The sequence below is a fragment of the Musa acuminata genome, chromosome BXJ1-1 (genome assembly GCF_036884655.1).
Source record: "Musa acuminata AAA Group cultivar baxijiao chromosome BXJ1-1, Cavendish_Baxijiao_AAA, whole genome shotgun sequence".
Classification (NCBI taxonomy): domain Eukaryota; kingdom Viridiplantae; phylum Streptophyta; class Magnoliopsida; order Zingiberales; family Musaceae; genus Musa; species Musa acuminata.
Genome location: NC_088327.1, coordinates 13931084 through 13951757, shown reverse-complemented (window position 1 = coordinate 13951757; position 20674 = coordinate 13931084). Strand labels below are relative to the sequence as shown.

Genomic DNA, 20674 nt, shown 5'->3' with positions numbered 1-20674 from the left:
CAGCCAGGTCTGCCAGGTGGGTTCGAGTGAGCTTGCTTTTTACGATCATGTCACCAACGTAAACCTTCATATTTCTCCCGATCTGGTGCTTGAACATTTGGTTGATTGCTCTTTGGTATGTTGCTCCAGCATTTTTTAGCTTAAAGGGCATGACTTTATAATAGTAGACTCCTCGGTCGATGATGAAGGCAGTATGCTCCTAATCTTCAAGAGCCATTTTGATTTAGTTATATCTCGAGAAAGCATCCATGAATGTGAGGAGCTCATGCCCTGACGTTGCGTCGATCAGTTGGTATATCCTTGGGAGTGGGTAGCAATCTTTTGGACATGCTTGGTTAAGATCGGTATAGTCAATGCACATCCTCCATCTTCCATTAGGTTTTTTGACAAGGACTACATTGGATAGCATCGAGGATACATCGCCTCGGCTAAACCTTGCCCCCAACGAATAGTTTACTTCATCACTGACTGATCCCTGTCATTCGGGGGCAAACGTCCAAGGCCTCTGCTTCACTAGTTGTGCTTGGGGGCAGACATTCAGATGGTGTTGTGCGACCTTTGGATCAATGCCTGACATGTATTTCGACGACCAAGCAAAAACATCAGCTTTTCTTGTCAAGAAGTCGATGAGCTGAACCCGCTCCTTCTCTGGAAGCTCGGACCCAACCTTGACAACTCTGTCAGACCAACTTTGGTCGAGGGGAACTTCCAAGGTCTGCTTGGTTGGCTCGGGCCGAAGTTATCGCTTGGAAGCATCTCGGGGGTCGGGAATGGGCAACTCCGGCTTCATCTTCTTAGGCAGTGTGACCGCTACTGGATAGCATTGCCTCAACTCTCAAGGATCGCTCCTTACTTCTCCGATCCCGATTTGAGTTAGAAATTTTATCGTCCGATGATAGGTGGAGATGACAGCTCTTATCTTGTTAAGGGTCGGCTGGCCTAGGATGACATTGTATGCCGAAGGAATTCTGACCACCATGAAAGTAACCATCACAATCTTGGACCTCGGTTCCTTGCCTATGGTGACCGACAGGGTAGTAGTGCCGAGGGGTAAAATAGAATCTTTGGTGAAGCTTGTGAGAGCCAAGGCCAAGGGAGCGAGATCTTTTTTGGTTAGGCCAAGCTTCTGGAAGGCGTCAAGGTACAAAACGTCAGCTGAGCTTCCAGTGTCAACCATTATCCTTTTGACCCAAGCATTAGCGATCCTAGCCGAGATCACCAGGGCGTCATCGTGGTTAGGGTGCTCGAATCCCACCCACCCACCCAAGCCACCCCCCCCGGCTCTGGGAAAGGTGATCTCGGGTGTGTCATGTTGTCAGGGATGCTTTTCCATAGTTGCTCGGGTGTAGCCTTTCCGTCCTAATGGGCTATCCCCTCTGGAAGCTGGTCCGCCGATGATGACATCTATCTATTTTTCGATGGGGCCTCGGGGGTGTGGGGAAGGTTCCCGTTGCTTCTTGATGTAGCGTCCAAGGTGTCCTCTGTGAATGAGCTCCTTGATGTTATGGTCGTAGTCGTGGTGGAACTAACAATACTTGGAATAATCTCTGAGCTCACGTGGAGTCTTCATCGGGTTGGGGGCCCTTAGAAGTCCCTTCTCCCTGATTTGGAGGAAGATCTTCATTATGGACAAGCTCAGGGTGTGAGGAGGTGGTCTTGGCGACGACGGTTCAGGTCGATCGAGCTTCCTTCTTGGTGGACCCGAGGGCTACCCTTGGGATTGCTCTGTGTGAGGTCTCTTGTGTTCTTCGCGTTTCCTTGCCACTAGGGCCTCAGCAGTAACGTATTGGTTCGCACATTGGAGCATCTTGGGAACAATCGTTGTTGATTGTTCGATCAATAACCAAAAGAACCTAGATGGATGCAGTCCCATCAAGAATGCTTGCATGATCAGAGAGGGGTGGGCATCTGGGACTCCTCAGATTTCAACGGCGAAGTAGGTGATGAAATGAGAAAGGGGTTCATCATCCTTTTGGCTTAGGCCGAGCAGCATGGCTGCGGATGGTTTCGGCTATGCACTGGCTAGGAAATTGAGTTCAAATTCTCTTGCAAGTTGATCAAAAGATGATATGGAGGCTGACTTGAGTCGTGTGTACCATATCTGAGCCGAACCCCAGAGTGTGGTCAGGAATGCTCAGCACATCAGAGCATCATACGTGCCTTACAATATGAGCTCGGAAGGCAGCGACATGTTCCGTGGGGTCGGAGCCACCATCGTAATCTTTGAGTGCGGGGAGGCGGAAACTCAACGGGATCGGTTTGTCTTGAATCTCCTGCACAAAGTGAGATCCTACCACGGAGGGTTCCTCGAGCTCTTCTTTGGACTTACGGAACTCCTTTTGGACCTCGTCCAGATGCCGATTAACTGAGTGTAGCTAAGCCTCGAGAGAGTCCACCGAGTCAGATGATAGGGTGTCGAGCTTAGGGAAGCTTAGGGTGGGGCGTCGGGGACTCAGGGCACTGTGCTCCGGGGTAGGCCTCGGGTTTCCTGACCGCTCCTCTTGTGGCAATTCGACGCCCGTTAGTTGGGGTTGTTGAGGAGCCGGGGATGGCACTCGTGGTTCAGGAGTAAGAGTCGATGGGTCCTGTGGTGGCAACGGCAGTTGGGACAGCACCGGCTGTTGGGCGTACTAGGGGGAGGAGGGGAATGATGGCCTACATCATCCCTGCCAAGGTTTGGACTTGGTGAGTTAGGCCGAGGAATACCTTGGCTGAGACGGGAGGCTGTCCCATGGTGGTCCCGAGAGGTGTTAGCCCGAGATCATTAAACAACTGCCAATAGTGGCTCAGAGTTACGGTGGTGGCATTCCCCTCTAAGCTCGGGGGAAGTGAAGGCTGTCCTCCACGACTAAAGGTCGGATGACCTATGAGTGGCTCTTCTTTGGGACATTCTTCAAAGTTGCTCGGCGGGGCATGTTCTTACGACATCGGGCCCTCCTTCTAGCGCTAAAATATTAGTGTACCTTTATGTCGTGGCCGAGGAGTCAGCTTAACTTGGTTTGATCCCAGATGTCCAAGGGTGCTTCACGCAAGAACTTTGGTGGCCGAAGGGGACGTCGAGTTGGGTTGGACTGCGAATGTCGCCGCCTGCTTCTGTGTTGCTTGCCCCTACACTCAGGTCGATGTCGGGAGGGGGATTTCCCAACTTTCCCCTCTCGACATCGACCTCTCCGAAGCTTGAGTTAGCTTTTGATGGAATGAGAGAGAGTTCAGTGTCTTTTCCCCTCCCCCTTTTCGGTAAGAGGGTTGGCTTTTTATACCTACTACGGGGCAGTCAATCGTACGTGATCCTTTAATGACCGTTGACTCCTCGAGAGGATGACTTGTACCTTGTAGCTAAACGTCGCTTGACCTATATGGGTCGGCGCTACGTGGCGCCGTGCGACGCCGTCCCGAGTTTTACGGAATGGCCCTGGGATGTCCGACGTCGTTCGGGTCGATGCCGTTCGATGCCATCTCATATTTCGTGGAGCGGCTTTGGGATGTTCGACATCGACGTGTATGATGCAGAACAACGTGGAGGTCGCTTGGACGCCTTGTTCGGGTATGAGGTGTCATTCTTCATTAGCTCGGAGGTCCTTTGTTTACTGCTACGTAGATGGTGTCAAAATGTGCCATATCACTAATAATTACTGAACTATATGAATTTTGTAGATCAATGCCTATCGATATTTATTGATGCAACAATGTTCCTCGTTAAAATATAGAACATGTTCCTCGTTTTAAAGATATTTATTGATGCCTATATGAGATTGCTATTGGACCATATAAATTGACAACAATCGATTGTCTGGTACATATCGCCATCATACCGACAGCTTATGTATATAAAATATGCATCATGTTCCTCGTTACTTTTATCACAATCGACGGATCCCGGTTACCTTTTTTTGTCCATTTCACTTGCTAAAAGATCTATCTTGGTATTTATTATCTTATGAAAGAAAGGAAATATATATATTTTTAAGCACATTTATGTTGTTTATATTACTATATAAAATATAAATAATAATATGATCGATATCTCATTATCACATGTCCGACACTTTAATATCACGAGAATGACAAATAATCAACGGTTCAAGGTTATGATACATTTGAGAAATGTGATAAAACTATAAAAAGATTCTCTATATGCATTTCTTATACACTAGAGTATAATTTCAAATTTTATTTTGAATCATTTGAACCTCAGAACATCAAAAAGGTATATGTTAAAAACACTCAATATAGTTTTATAAGGTTCGACATACTCAGGATGATCAAGATAAGATTCAATCAATACCAAGCTGGGATATAGATTTATAAGTTTTTTTACAATAATTTTTTTAAGCATCCTTAAACTTAATTTTTGCACAATAATAAAATGATAATTTATCAAAAAAATACCATCCATGATTTATCATTATCTGGAGCAGTTCTTATTTTGAAATAAAGAGGCAGCCTAAGATAATAAAAGGACATGTATATTCTTATTTTTATTATTATATTATTTTATATGGTAGGAATGGAAATATATTCAATTTTTATTTCAAATTATCAAATCATCTAAAAATATAAAAAATAACAAAATTATTATTTATATCATATTTATCTACTATATTAAAATAATAAAATTATCAAGTTGAGTTCTATTACAATATCAATATGAACATATGTGTGTGTGTGTGTGAAGCATTTCGACTATGGTATCATTATTGTTTCATATGTATCATAAGTATTATATAATAATAATAATAATAATAATAATAAATACTTATATATATGGTATTATATTACTTTATATATGTTTCTATTATATATACCACAAGGATTATTATAATGTTTGTATGGTATGAATGTGAATCTATTTATTTATTTTAATTATAAAGTATTTTTATTACGTTAAATGACGTTTATGACAATTATACATGGACGAATCTATTAGTATCCTAATTAACTCAGATGTCTCAATAGAGACGAATCTATTCAAATTTGATTTTGAATTATCAAATCATCTAAAAATATAAAAAAATAAAAATTATTATTTTATAATATTTATCTACTATATTAAACGATTGAAGTAAGTTAGATATATTTTATTGTGTTTTACTCGTAAATGAATCGTATTACATCTGATCACAATATCAATTTGAACAAATATCACATTTGACTTAAAAACTCATAAAAACACCTAAAAATAAAAAACCCAATTGAATATATATATATATATATATATATATATATATATATATATATATTTCACATTCATAAATGAATTATGTCATATTTAGTTATGCAATCATATATAACATACTTCATTTCGTAAGTGGCAAATAATAAAATTTGTTCAACTTATTCTATACTTTACGCATCAAAAGAAATTATAATAAAAATATTTATTATATTTTTTGTAGCTTTTATTGATTTTAAATATATTTTTACTAATTTAACACGTCTCCGTCTTAATTCTATGACCCAATGTAATATAGTTCATTTTTTGTTGTATAATTGTAAAGCTTATTTAGCTCATCTAAATCTTTCACGATCAAAAGAGAATATGATATAAATAATTAGTTGATTATTATTTTATGATTTTTTTAAATTTAATTTGATAAAAGATGAACAAATTTGATTATCTAATTTAGGATTAATTACAGATTATCCATATAGTTAGTTATTTTTAATATCTCGATCTATATACTTTAATAAGTTATATTGACATTCCTATAATTACAAAAGTAAAATAATTAAATCTATTTATCCTAACGACGTCAGTTGACGAAAACATGAAAACAAAGACTAAAAAGATAATTTTAATCTTTGATGGTGGACGATGTCAATGGCCGACGACGATGCCACTGGCGTTGGTGGTGGCAGACCCCTTCCCTTTTTTATATCGATGTTCTTTATCATCGAATACTAAAATTATCTTTTTACCATTTATTTTAATATTTTTATCGATAAAAATGATATTATTATGATAAATAAACCTAATTATTTTATTTTTATAATTATAAAAATACCAAATATAATTTTTTTAAAAAAATTAAAAATCGAATATTAAAGATAATTAATTAAAAGAAAATTGTAATTAGCCTTTTAAATTAAATGTTTAATGAATGGGGGGATTCCAACGCCCACATAAATTCTAAAATAAAAATATTATCTATTAACAATCGACTATGGACATTTTTTTGAAATAAATGTATGATAATAAATAAAATTAACCCCCTTTTTTTGTCTGTTCCTTTAGTTGGTCCGGCGGATATTTTGAACACCTTTTTCTGTCCATTTCAGGTACCAAAAGATCCTCCTTTGCCTGTGTGGTAAACTGACACCACCGGCCGTCTGCGTCGCATCAAGATATTATTGTTCCTGCCCGAGACTGTTACTGCCACTGACGCAGCCACTGTGCAATTATTGCCGCGTGGGAGGCGGCAACACAAATGGGACAATAAACGCATGTGGAGTATGGTAAGAAGAATTCTTCGTGCTTATCCGCCCATAGTCTAACGTACAGTCAACCCGAGCACTCCCGGCTTTATCCCCTCTCCTTCCTCCATCGCGACTTGATTCGTCCGTCGCTCTGTCTCTCTTTGGTGCGCGCGCGTCAATTGAAGGAAAGAATCGAGGAGGTCAACAGATTCCCATGGCCTCGGATCTCTCTCAGCTGGAATCAAGGTTTTCTCTCTCTCTCTCACCAGATCGCTTCTCTTAGTTCTCGCTTCTGATTTGGCGAGTACGGTGATCCTTTTTTTTTTTGGCGGCCGATTGTATGATTGGATGAACTTTTCTCATACTTGACTCCGATTACCTTCGCTGTGACGCTTGTCTGGTTCTGCGAAAATTTATGAATTGGTTGAGCCCCTCGTGAGGATTTGCCCCTCTCTCTCTCTCTGTGTGTAGATCTCTTAACTCGTGCTTCTGATTTCGCGATTTCTGAGATATTTTTGGGCGGTATTGATGGTCTGAAAAGATGAACTTCTCTCACGCATGAGTTCAATCGGTTTGGGATGCCGATTATCGTTGCTGCTTTGCTTGTCGCGTTCTTTGAGCCCTTTATAAGGGATTTTGTTCTCCTGTGCGCTTCTGTTTTGTCTTTGGTTATCAGGTCCTAGGGCTATTTTTACGGAGTTGATAATTTTGGTTGGGAAGAGGATGTTCCAGTTGGCTGCATCGTGAAATGAAAAGAAAAATGAGAATAGATTCATGTCATATGTTTAGGTTAATCACCGAAATTTATGCAGAATACTGATAGGAAAGGCATGACTATTGTGTTTCAACAGGACCTTGGATAATGCACTATTCGATTTCTGATTTTGGTTACAAGAAACATGGAAATATACGATTGTGTATGTCGTTGTGTTATTTTCACTCCGATTCTTTGCCTTTAGTTGTTGATCTACCTTCCTGCGTGATCTATGCGGCAGTTACTTCGGGTTCCTGTTTTAGATTCCATTTGCTTCAAGTGTTTTACGTTGGATTTGGTTGTTTTGTTCTTAGGTACCTTGATGCCTGTCACAAGCTGGAGGTTCTACCCAATTCTTCAATCTTGTCAAGTTTGTCAAAAGTAAGTTTTGCATCATATAAGATGTATTTGTTCACATCTGAAGGCTTCGATTACTATTTCACCTTCTGTTTTTTATTATATTTGGATGTACAAATTCTAAAGAAGTAACTTAACATCGTTGAGCTTATTGCGGTGGGGGTTTTAATTACAGGTTAGGGAATTCTATTTAGTTGTCAAATTTGTGATTAATTTTTTTTTAAGACTACATAAAACGCTATGTTTAAGCTTTGTTATTCCAAGAGCAACAGATCTGGCCGAAGCCATTAGTGGTTGTACGAATTACCAGTTATGAATATACTATCTTCCAAGAAAACGATGGAATTGATCATTTCGTGATTTTCTAATGTGATCACTTGATAGCATGCTGATTAAGGCTGGGAAAGGGCTCCACTGCTATCTGTTTCCTGGACTTGGAAAGGATGGGTATACAAGGGGACTTAATGAGGTCCTAAGTATGCCCTCTAAAAGTTGTAATTCATTGAATTGAGATGTCACGAACATGTAGGGGGGCTGTTGGGTGCTTCAATAAAAAATTAGCAAGATTGGCGCATGTTACAGTAGATTTAATAACTGTGACCAGGATGAAGGATGGATGTGGTAGATATGCAGGGCTAATAGTGTGACAGCCTTGTCTAAAAAACCACCATGGGTTCTGAGAGCAGAGCAGTTTTTTATACCTTTAAAATGCTTTTAAAAAGTTTCAAAATTGTTAGACCTTCTTTTTATCATCCAACAACTTTGTTAACATATGAAACAATTATAATCTTGACTTTACATTTATTACTAAATAAAGCAAAGATAAGAAACACCTGTTATCATGCATAGCAAAATTCAGGTATATCAGTTTAGACATCTGTGAATGGTGTTACATGGTTCAGTTGCTGCTAGTTTTTTGTTATATGTTCGTACGTACATCTGCTGTCTTTCTTATCAGTTTACTGTTCCAGTGAACATATCCCACTTAACAAATTTATCCCTAGAGTCTTAGACAGGACCTGCCTTGTCTATCTTTGCCTCTCCAAGTTAAGGGTTGTGTATGTAAACATATGAATTGCATAATGTACATATCCTGGTTCAAGGGTACCAGCATTTTCCTTAGAACTTTTTGTTTCTGACTTTTGGCAATAACAGTTATGTGCATTATGAGCTGCTACTTTTGTCTTTGGTTTTGGTCACCTGCTTTCAGTTTCATTTCCTGCTTATGAGGTCAGTGTTATTGTCCAACTTCATCGTCATCTGGTTAAAATTTTCTAGTTCTATAAGCTTGCTCAAGTGATTAGTCCCAGAACTTATGTCTTGGTGTCCAATACAATGACATGTGCAACTACATACATACTCTTTATATCTGATAATTAGCTTGACTGTTTCTTTCATAGTTAAAAATAGGTTTTGCCTTTTTTTGGCTTGGTCCAATACCTGGTTAAGATTTGAGTATGCATTTGTATTATAAGCCAAAAGGCATTAAAACTTGAAATTGGTTAAGTTGTTACCTTTTTTTCTTTCTGAAACAAACTGGTCACTTTGTTGTATCCTTTTATACCTTTTTTTTTCGAGGCCCTGCATGTAGAGTCTAATGTTTACTATTTTGCTCCCAGGTTAAGCATCAAAAGGCACACTTTGAGCAATGCCATTTGGAAATCTTGATTGACCATTTGACGTCTTCGGATATTCCTCCACTTATAGATACTCTGTCAGAAATCAGTTTATCTGATATAAATGCAGTTGATTTATGTCAAAAATCATCTAATGTTTTATTAGACGGAGAAAGTCTTCTCCTTCTACTTAGTGCAGTCAACCAAAAGCTTCGGGTTGTTGATCTCATTAATTCATCATTTTGGAAAGATGCTTTGCGGTATGTCATACTAAACTTCACAAGATCTCCTTTGGTATTGGAGTTCCTCTTAAAGTTCCAAATTAACAATGAAGGGGTTAACATTCAAGTTCAACAACAACTTTCATCCGAAATAATGGCCATTATAACTGAAATGTCCATTAATGAAGCAAAAAAGTCATGTGTATTAAGTAATTACAACACATTGTTGTCCATTATTATCAGTCTTATGTAACTTGAACATGTATGAATTTTGAATTATAATGGCAGGTGCTTTACTTGAAAATGGGTATCTTCTTTGATGAAATAGTGATTTGAACAATAATGTTCATTGTTTTCTGTTATTTCCCACTGTAAACATGTTATAATGGACTGATCTGCTTTTGAATATATGTTCATTAAAAAGTGAAAGTCAATCAAAGTGAGCTAGTCGGTTGATAGCAGCTGTTATAATCATTGTAATGGTTTATTGCAGTTGTAGAGGTATCATTTATATTTATTATAATCAGCATCTACAACCTTGACCCAGATGAAATGTAACCAATATTTTGATTGCTAATGAAAACCAAACTCACAGGTTTTAGCTATACTATTAACAAAGTCAAAACAAATATTTACAGCCTTGCTTTCAGATTATGTTGAAAGAATTTCAGAGTGGGTTATGGTGCAAATCTACTACCTAGCAAACAAAATATGTACACCAGGTAGAAATGGTTTGGATCCAAATTAAATGAAACAAAAGAACAGAAACCACATCACTTCCAGGACATGCGGGGCTTAGACTTTTTGTGTTGCCTTTTAGCATGGATAGTATCTGGGACTGCCTGATATTTTGACAAATTTGAGAAAAGTTGATGCAAGATTGAAGAAGAATAGGTAGTTTGACAGTGATTGGCAATAAGATGTAATCACTGTCATCTATACCGTTATATGGCGCATTGAGGCTACTAGCTGATGATTGTATTCGCCCCTGCCAGCAACCCTATTGTCCCCTTCGTCTTTGGTGGCTGTGCTTAGGCATATGTGGGTGCTGAGGTTGAGTTCAATGGCTGCCTCACTGTCTTAGATGGCATAGACTTGTCTTTCCTTGGTGGAGGTAACAAAGAATTCAAGTATTTATTCACATTCGTCATGTGTTGTCCCTCTTCGAAACTGATCGAAGGATCTTTGCGATTTTGGTAGATAGGCATTAACTCAATAATGAAAATTTAAGTTGGACTGTTTTGCCTTAAATCGTTATCCAACTAGACGTCATATTCGTTGACTTATCAATTTCTAATCAGATTTTGTCAAAATGAAATACATCCACAGAGGCGTTCATGCATGCTAGAGGTACTGAGGTGGCATCATAGGCCCTTTAGCTACCAAGTACAATAGTGGTTGGGCCCCTTAGCATGGCCAGTCATGGCTCCCCCTTGGATGACCAAAGATGGTTTATATGGAACTTTTTGATAATGATGATGATGCTTCAGTTATGGCTGAGAGTTTCATAATCCCCTCTTGATCACTATAAATTTGCATCATATCATATTTTATGTATGGATGTCATCACTCCAGTTATTTACAATTTGAGATATTGGACCTTAACTATTTTGTTCACCTATATTGTTCAAGTTCCCCATTAATCCATCCATGGTTTATGAACGTATGCTACTGTAGTGCTTATTCAATAGAAAACTTTGTGCATATTGCATGTTAAAGTTTCTTATGAATCTTAGCAAACATTAAGGTGTTTAAAATTGGCTGCACCTACACCTGACATGCCCCATTCTTCAGGGTCTACCAATTGCATGTCTTGAGATCTGTTAGAATTAACCAATTGGATCTTAGGGCAAGATTAGCCAATCCTGATTATCATGGCCTTTCATTGCATGGATCATCAAAGGATGTTAGAAACTTCTCACTTTGTAAATGCATGTTTTGTTGGTTAGTTTCATTTTCATAGATGCTGGCATTCTGGAACTCTGTCTTAGGTAATTGGTTAGAAACTTCTTACTTTGTAAATGCATGCTTTGTTGGTATGTTTCATTTACATAGATGCTGGCATTCTTGAACTGGCATAGGTAATTGGACTCTGGAGTATTTATTGCATGTCAAACTTATGTTGTTCGTTGGCATAATTGGTGTGTTCTCTGTTGTTTCTAGTGATATTTGCCAGAGAGGTACAACATGCCAGATTTTGAACTTACGGTTCTCTTCTATTCGAAAGCTCAACATGATTGGGAAATTCATGCAGTTACACACACTTAATTTGGATTTCAGTGTTCATTTGATCAGTTTCCACATCAGTTGTTTTAGTTGTATGCCAAAGCTAATGCGGCTCTCGATGTGTGAAACACGAGTTGCTAATCTTTGGATGACCAGTGCTGCACTATCAAAACTTTGTTCTTTGGCAGAACTTCGCTTCCAGAATTGTTTGTGCTGTTATGATACTGGGCCATGCCCGGCATCTGGTGGAGTTATTAGACCGGGAAATGAGAAATTTTGCTCTAGTAAGCAACAATTTTCTTCTTATTATGGGTCACTGTCCATGGCTAATGAGAATATTTTGGAGCAAACTATGCCACACTACTCACAGGATACTCTTGATGGCCTTTGTTTAGAGAATCTTCCGTCAGTAAATCATAGTTTGCTTGAAAGCACTTCTGAGGAATTATCAGAAGAAAGTGATCCTGAATTTTCAAGTGATATACAAGGGATTGATAATATGCGAAAAATTTCTGATACCTTCACTGAGTTCGATGGACAGGCCAATTCAAACATCTTTTTAAGACCATCCGAACTTTCCACACCATCTAGTTCTTCAGTGCCATGTACTACCCCAATTTCTGAGATAATGGATGCAAGTGGAAGTTTAAATAATGACAATTCTTTTACTGGGCAAGCAACTCTTGGTGAATTTTGTTGTCAGCCTAATCACAGTGATAACATTTTGATCGATGATATATTTTTTTCTAAAGATGAAGGTTCTTCAAGTGATATGTTGAATGCGGGGAGAACTACAAGGATGTCATTGAAAAATCATATTTCTAGTCATCCTTCACCCATTTGTTTTGAAAGATACTACAGAGAATTTATCATAACCTCACTGCCACGTCTAAGAGTTCTAGATAATTTGCCTATTGGGTCTCTGGAGAGGCAGGAAGCAAAAGTAATTTTTAACAGATATTTTGAGTGTGCACCATATAATAGACAATATAAAGATAATCTTATCAATATTCTGCAGAGGCGTGAAATCAGCAGTGGTATTTTTTCCCAGAAAGCTTCTAAAGTGAAGCAACCATATTTTAGAGAAAGTAATTACTCGTTTTGCAGGTCACTTTCTGCTTCTAAAGTAAGCTCATCACCACGGCCTCATTTACATTTCATTTCCAAGTTTAGAAGTTGTTCAAATGAAGAAACAAAGAGTTTTCGTCCAAGACAATTTGAATATCATCCTACAGACCCAAGACTTATGGTCTTTGGAACATTAGATGGGGAACTTGTCGTTATCAACCATGAAAGCGAGAAACTTGTTGGTTACCTTCCCTCTGTTGGAGCACTAAATAGCATTTTAGGTCTTTGCTGGCTTAAGAAGCATCCATCGAAGGTAAGCTAACAACTGGTGAAAATAGATCTGCTGCTTTTAAATATGCTGAGATCATCTCTTCTTTTTAATTCAATAATAGTGTGTACTTGTTGCTTCACAAATAATTGTATTTATACTCTTCTTGTCGTACATTTTCCACATTACTGACTTGTCCTGGTTTGGGTTTATGCTGTCGCCACTAGCTCATTGCTGGCTCAGACAATGGTTCTTTGCAAATGTATGATGTTTGTCAAATGCCATCAAAGATTACTGATCGATTTTGCACAATGGATGCTTCTATGCACACATTTGATGATTTTGAGCAATTGACATCCGTCCATGTAAATTCAAATGATGAATATTTCCTTGCGAGTGGATTCTCAAATCATGTGGCTCTTTATGACATAGGCAGTGGAAGAAGGTTGCAGATTTTCAAGGATCTTCATAAGGAACATATTAATGTTGTCAAGTTTGCTCATCATTCACCCACTGTATTTGTTACTGCATCCTTTGATAAAGATGTCAAGATGTGGGACTTAAGGCAAGGTACTTCACAGCCTTGTTATACAGCTCCTAGCTCTAGGGGGAATGTGATGGTCTGCTTTTCTCCTGATGATTACTATTTACTTGCATCAGCCGTTGACAATGAGGTAAAATTATAGCACACTTCAAGATTTGTTATACTTGCAATCCTATATTGATGTAATCTTAACAATTATTTCCAGGTTAAGCAACTACTGGCTGTAGATGGAAGACTCCATACATCATATGACATTGCTTCTACTGGAAGTGCGCAAAATTATACTCGGTCTTATTACATGAATGAAAGAGATTACATTATAACTGGGAGTTGTGAAGAGCATGTTGTAAGAATATGCTGTGCTCAAACTGGAAGGAGGCTAAAAGATGTCTACCTTGAGGTAAATTAGTGCTAAAAATTGTTTTTTTTATTGTCTGTAGCTTATAATTGATTGTCTGATTAGTTACAAGAAAGCTAACATCATTACATTTTGTTTTTGAATACTTAATGTGGTTTTGACTTTCAATTAAAGACTAGTGAAGATAATCTGTTTACTACTGATCCTGAATTATTTCACGTGGTTCTTTCTTATTAAAAGAAAATTGTTTCATAACCTCTAAATAGATTTTTGATTATATTTTGATCACTTATCTAGCAATGATTACAAGGATCGTAATTTCAAACCGTACCGTTATTTCGAGTGTAGCTCGGTATGGTACGGTACAGAGTACCGAGTGGTACACCAGGGTGTATCGCTCGGTGTGTGTGTATATATATATATATAAGTTAAAAAAAAAGGCGACGTCGCCTCCTTTTTATGCCCAAATGGGGAGAAGAAATCAAGGTTTCGCTGATGACGCCGAGGCCTCATCGCCTCAGACAAGGAGGCGACATCTCATATGCGGCGTCCAACGAGGGAGAGCGGCGACGGATCAGGATCGTTGAGGGAGAGCGGCGCCGGATCTCCAGGTTCTCCCCCTTCTTCTCCCTCTTCTTTCTTCTCCCTCAGCTAATACCACCCGGTAGCGGGCGGCGACGGTTGAAATCGATCGTCACCGACCGATTTAGGGTGGTAATGGGGCGGAAGTAGCCCCAATCGATGGTACCACCTGGTAGCGGGCGGTCTACGTACCGGTCTATTGGTAGACTGGTATGTACCGCCCGGTACAAGTGGTATTATTCAAAATTAAAATCCTTGAATGATTGTGTTATCACATTATATTCGTTATATCATATGTATCTAACAAAATGTTAAACTCATTTAAGGTATCATAATAACATAATAACATGTTTATTTTAACGACATCATTGAATGGTAAAAAGCTACTCTTGATCTATAATGAAATTTCACCAAAATGGTTTAAGTTTGATGCACGATGAAAATTCCTAATCGATTGTTCCATGATAAACTTCATTATAGGAACCTGTTGTATTTTTAGCTTTGATGCCTGTCAACTCTGACTTGCAGTTTGCACAATTAACTGTTCCATAACATTTAGCTTCTAAGTGTTGATCCTTGTGGGCTTGGGACAACCATGGAAGATGAAAATTGCTAACTTGTGGATTTGGGACAACTATCGAAGATGAAATTGCTTAGGCTACTTAATGTCTAATTTGAAGAGTGTCAGTTTAATCTTTGTTTGTTAGCTTCAACTGCCCAATGCTTTCTAGATTTAAGTGGACGCCTCATGTTATTGTTCTTGGCAGCAGGACAGGATACATGTGTCTTGCTGCTACAAGATAGCTAAGTCTTATTATTGAGCTATTATATTACAGTGGAATAAACAGATGGAAAGAATCATGTCAGTCATTTGAACTGTTTTATTGCCCAAGAAGAAAGTCAATGAGAGCTGATTGCTAATATATAGTCTTTAGTTCTTCTGAGAAAGGGTCATCATCTTGAAAAGAACCGATTACAATCAATATTGAAGAATGCATCTATTTGGAGGTAGAGTTGTCTAGATTTAGAGTTTCATGAAAAGACTGGTTTCACTTTGAGAATTATTAGTCTGTTGGAGCTTTCTGTTTCTCTTTCTGTTTTTGCATATTTAGTTGCTAATGTTGCTAACGTATTTAATTGTTTCCTTTCTTATTGGTAATTTTTACGCTTATGTGGAACTTCCTTTCCATTATAGTCTTTCAAGTTTAGTACCCTTGGTTTTTTATCCAAAATTTTCTTGATCTTCTTTGGATTATTATATCTATTTAAATTATATTTCCCTTATTCTTTATATAAATGTATATATAGTGTAGTTTCTTGGATGGTATATAGCAGCTGTGATATGCTTAGCACACTATATTGATATCGAGCCTTCTTAAAAAAATTTAACAGTCATAAAATTTTGCTTATGAAATTATGTTGAAATATCAGTGTCGTCAACTATAACTTAGTGTTCGTAGATTCCATAGTTAAATTAAACAATGAAAGTTCTAGACACAATTCTACGTTGCAAACTTGGAATTGGAACATCCTTGTTATATGCCTCTATGTTGGCATTAATGCAGCAGTCACATCTTATTTGCAGGGCCGGGGTTCAAAAAATTCCATGTTCATACAGTCTTTGAGGGGCGATCCATTCAGGGTGAGAATTTGTCTTATGCACTCTTTTGATATTTGTGACTTCTGAAATTGATGAATTTGCAGTTTATATGTCTATTATATTTTTAAATTTTAATTCTTTTTGTTATCTTTCTTGAAATTTTACTTATTTGCACCTCGCGAAATTTCTTGCTTTAATATCTCAGTTGAAATTATGTTGACAAAGAAATATTTTTGTGTTATTTCAGAATATGTTCAACATGAGGTAAAAGAAAGTCATGATTTCATGCAGTAGATTTCTACTCTATATATCTTCAGTATCTCTAATAACTTGAATTTCTTTTTGATTTTTTGATGCACTGAATCTGTATGAAATGGTTATCATATTACCTCTGTTTCGACAATCCTTCTTGGTAGTTATAAAATTTTTACTATTGCCTTTTAAATATCATTAGTGTTCTCTCTCTAATTGATTCAGTTAATATGTGCAACTTTTTAGCTGCGTTGTTTATGCTGGTTCAACATAGGTCAGCTTCTGAACTTTTAAAATGGTTGTTGATATACATCTTCATAGATAATGGTACCGCACAGTGCACTCTATCTCCAAATTGTTGTGATGGTCATTGCCTAATGAGGTTAATTTGGTCTTGTTCTCCCGTCTGCAATCATAAAAATTTTAATGGTCATCTAGATGTTAAAACTCTATAAAAGTTCGATCAGTTGTTCACTTTAGACTTCTATGTAGCTTAAGAGCCAGGATCTCCCTGTGCGCTATAAGGTTGGATCTAATTAGACATTATCTGATTGAAAGAAGATAATACAACATCAAGTCAAAAATGAATGTGACGGAGTAGAGTCCTGTAGGATGCATGCAGTAGAATTGCGACTGTAGTCACCATACTGGTGCTTGAGTTATATTTTGTAATAGACCCTAAGTCAACAATGACTGTGGCAAAGTAGAGTTCTGTAGGATGCCTGCAGTTGAATTGCGGCTTTCTTTGCTCTATTGGTGCTTGAGTTATGATGTCTTCAAATCCAAGAAAAAAAATGACCATTACCATGAGTTAGCCATAAGATCCATGCTAGTAGGAAGACTGTGATTTTGAGGAAACTCTATATCAAGGTATACAATACCGTATCGTACCGGTGTTTCGAGGTTGGCTCGATACGGTACGGTACCATGTACCACTTGGTACACTAAGACATACCGAGCGGTACACCAGGGCGTACCGAGTGGTTTTAAATTTTTTTCTTCTTACTGTAGCACTGTAGCACGTTCCGTCTGATAGCGGACGGTCCGCGTGCCGGTATGCCATCGGACCGGTACGTACCGCCCGTACCGGGCGGTACTATTCGAAATTGCATACCATGCTCTATATGATTGTAGATCATATGAACTGTCTCAATTGTCCATAATCATTAACTAACCTTTAGTACCTTGTGATGATCCCCATGTGGATCTAACCTCGATCTTGCAGAGATTTAGCTTTGATACTTGTGTATCTGGCCTAGATCCCTTGATGCTTGTGGATTTACATCAGATTGGCATGGATATAGGCTGGATGCACAAGAATTTTGGTCAGAACTGAACAGATCTTTGCAAGATTTTGATGGATTTTATATTAGATCCGTTAACATATAGTTCAGAATCATTCATTAACTCATGTAGCCATCATCTATAAACTTGAGAAAAATCCTAAATCATCTGAATTCATGAAATCATTATTTGAAGGAGAAACAATCATAAGAATGCAACTTCATTCTGAGAAATTAAGCAAATAAATGCCAATTTGAGGTTTGGATTTACCTTTTCCATATAAAAGGTGGGATGATTTTTTGAGAACGAACCTTCAAATGTTTGAGATTGGTATTGGAATAAAGAGAAATCAATTTTGGGGAGTGGGATTGAGAATGTTTGTTGAAGAAATGGGAAAATAATGGATTGAAATTGAGAGACAAGTGAAGAAATAAGGGGAAGAAGATTATAAAGAGGCCAATGAATATATTTTATTATTTGGAAACTGGCGGTATGCTTACCATCTGGGTTGGTATCACTAGGTTCAAACCAGAATGGTGAAACTCCCAGTTTGTGTGCTGGTCCCCTATTGGACCAGTAAATACTTCCGACTGGATGGTAGGGCTGGTATTTGAATCATTGTGAGGAATTATGTTAGAATTTGCAGGTTGACCAAGCAAATGAATTAACAGAGAATTAGTTTTCTTGAAAAGTCATTTCTGGCACTTGTGATTGTAAAACAAATAGGAATATTCACCAGCCAGTAATACAAAGTAGGATCAAATGTTGGTCTTAGAAATTAAATCAGAAATCATGTGGTCAAAGGTGCATTTCAGCTTTGAATACAAGTATTCTGAAATTGTACATAGTTCAAGACATATTTACCATGTGTTTTAGCAGCAGTAAAGCCATAAGTCTTAACTATTTGGGTTCGACTATATGGATCTTTTACCGCCGTTGGGATCTATAAAAAGTCATATGTTTAGTTAAATTTAGACCACTTAAATATTGATATAGAATTTCTATTAAAATCTTTTTAGGTTTTCCTCTACCTCTTATTGTACCACTAATGTTAATCATTTGACCTCTTTTAACTATCGTATCTATAGGACACCTGAGCACATGTTCGTACTATCTTAAATAATTGTCTCTCATCTTATCCTCTATCGAAGCAATACCTAATTGGTCACGAAGAAAATATATATATTTTATATCTTTCATAGTAATTCCACACATCCATCTCAAATTTTTTTTATATATGTTGCTTCTAAACGGTCCAACACTCAGATCCATAAAGAATTGTTGGTCTCATAATTTTGTTATAATTTTTTTCAATATTAAAGATATCCAACGATCACACAAGACTCTTGATGCCCCTCACAACTGTTTTATAAATTTATTATGTGTTTTAGCAAGTTGTAAAATTTATTATGCAGAGACAAAAGATGGATTTAGCAGTTGACAACAAATAATGCTAAACTATAACCTGAAGTTGGACATTTTCAAATGTCAACTCCTCACTAGGATGGTTAAATTAAAGTTGCTGAACTACTTGGATTTCAAAGCTCCAATGGCAATATCTTGAACAACTGGATGTCTCTCATACTTTTACTTTGGCAACTTGCATAATTAGATTTCAGTTTTTGTGCATCTTTGGGTTTTCAAGATGGTCATTCTTGGAGTTTGTGGAATTTGTAGGAAGAAGGATAATAGAAGAACAGAGGTCAGATACTTTCAAAAGGTTACATACCACGTAAAATTTTAGCAGTCTAATAATAACTTTGTTGCATATAGTAGTACTAAAATGATTGGTCAAAATTTGCCAAAAAGAATTTGTTCTCTGTTTTCGCTATTGTGATAGTATCCTCCTTCCCGGTGTTACAATACCCTTGTTATAAAATTTGCAAGAACGAATGGAACCATGGGGCAGCTTCCCAACCAGTCTGCATTAGTGTGCAAAGTCTACATATGATTTTCAGGCATACTTTTTTGTTATTTTTATCTCATCTGTTAACAATGCTTATTTGTTGCAGGATTTTCACATGAGTATCTTAGCAGCATACTGGCACCCATTTACTAAATCTGAGATCATGAAGGTAGTTATATTTTGCTTTTAATTCTCATCTATTATGGCCAAAATCTAACACCTACATCCTCTTGAAGTTGCTCATCTGAAACCGCCTATTTTGCAATTCTTCTGCAGGTAAACTTGTTACAAACTGAGGAATGCAACGAAGAAAACACATCTGGTCAGTGTGCCTTGGCTTCATCTGGAATGGGGGGTTAAATATCGAGATTTCTCTTCTCGGAGGTGATTTTATAATGTGTAAAGTGAATTGAAGCTGATTTGCTGGTCATTCCAAAATGTCCAACCGGAGCACAGCTATAGCACCCCTGATACTGACCTTGCTGTTCATATTGCATATAAATTATTCCTCTATCTGATGCCAGCAATCTTTGGTTTTTTGCTGTAAATATCTTTGTTTTATGATCAATAGTTGTATGATGTATGCTGTTCATAGTGTTTCTGTAAAGATTAAGAAACTTCTGTAGGAATATGTAAAGATTAACATGTGCTTCAGCAGTTAGTTCTTTCACTGTACCAATAACTATATTGTGGGTAAAGTGATATTCAAAGGTGAGAAATGTTGCTCATTGTCACATTAAATTCTGTTATGCTAATGTTATGATGCAACTGCTCACTTACAGAAATTTCTTTCTAGAACTAGAGAGAATTGTTATTGTTTTGCTCAAAATCTCTTACTTGTTGATGCACCACTACCTCCAACAAATATCAGAATGAAAGCATTTATATTCTTATCAATAGAAAATTTTGAGAACTGAGAGGGTTTTAGAAAGAATAAATTGAATTTTATCTATCTAATGAAGAATAAGAGAAAAAGATTTAACTTTGCACTTAAGAAAAAAAAATTTGGTAGGATGTTTTTTATTCAAAAACTAGAATATCCCTTGCTTTACATTTCCCTTAGAATAATTATTCTTAGAAAAATAAATTTGAATAACTATTGATAATTGCCTAGAAAAACCTCTCATTTAAAATTATTTAAAATTAAAATTAAAATCTGTCCCCCTTTTAAAATTATTTAAAATTAAAATTAAAATTTGTTTTACAAAATCTCATTTTTAT

The 20674-nt window shown here is 37.2% G+C and overlaps 1 protein-coding gene across 1 annotated transcript; it reads left to right on the top strand.

The window, feature by feature from the left end:
- The first annotated feature begins 6473 nt into the window (after positions 1–6473).
- LOC135675426 (protein DWD HYPERSENSITIVE TO UV-B 1-like) lies at positions 6474–20194 on the top strand. Its single transcript, XM_065185584.1, has 9 exons — positions 6474–6663; positions 7486–7552; positions 9148–9404; positions 11529–12972; positions 13155–13601; positions 13677–13871; positions 15997–16053; positions 19560–19622; positions 19730–20194. Exons 1-9 carry the CDS (start codon positions 6632–6634, stop codon positions 19811–19813), a joined length of 2646 nt encoding a protein of 881 aa, XP_065041656.1. The 5' UTR covers positions 6474–6631; the 3' UTR covers positions 19814–20194.
- Positions 20195–20674: the final 480 nt, after the last annotated feature.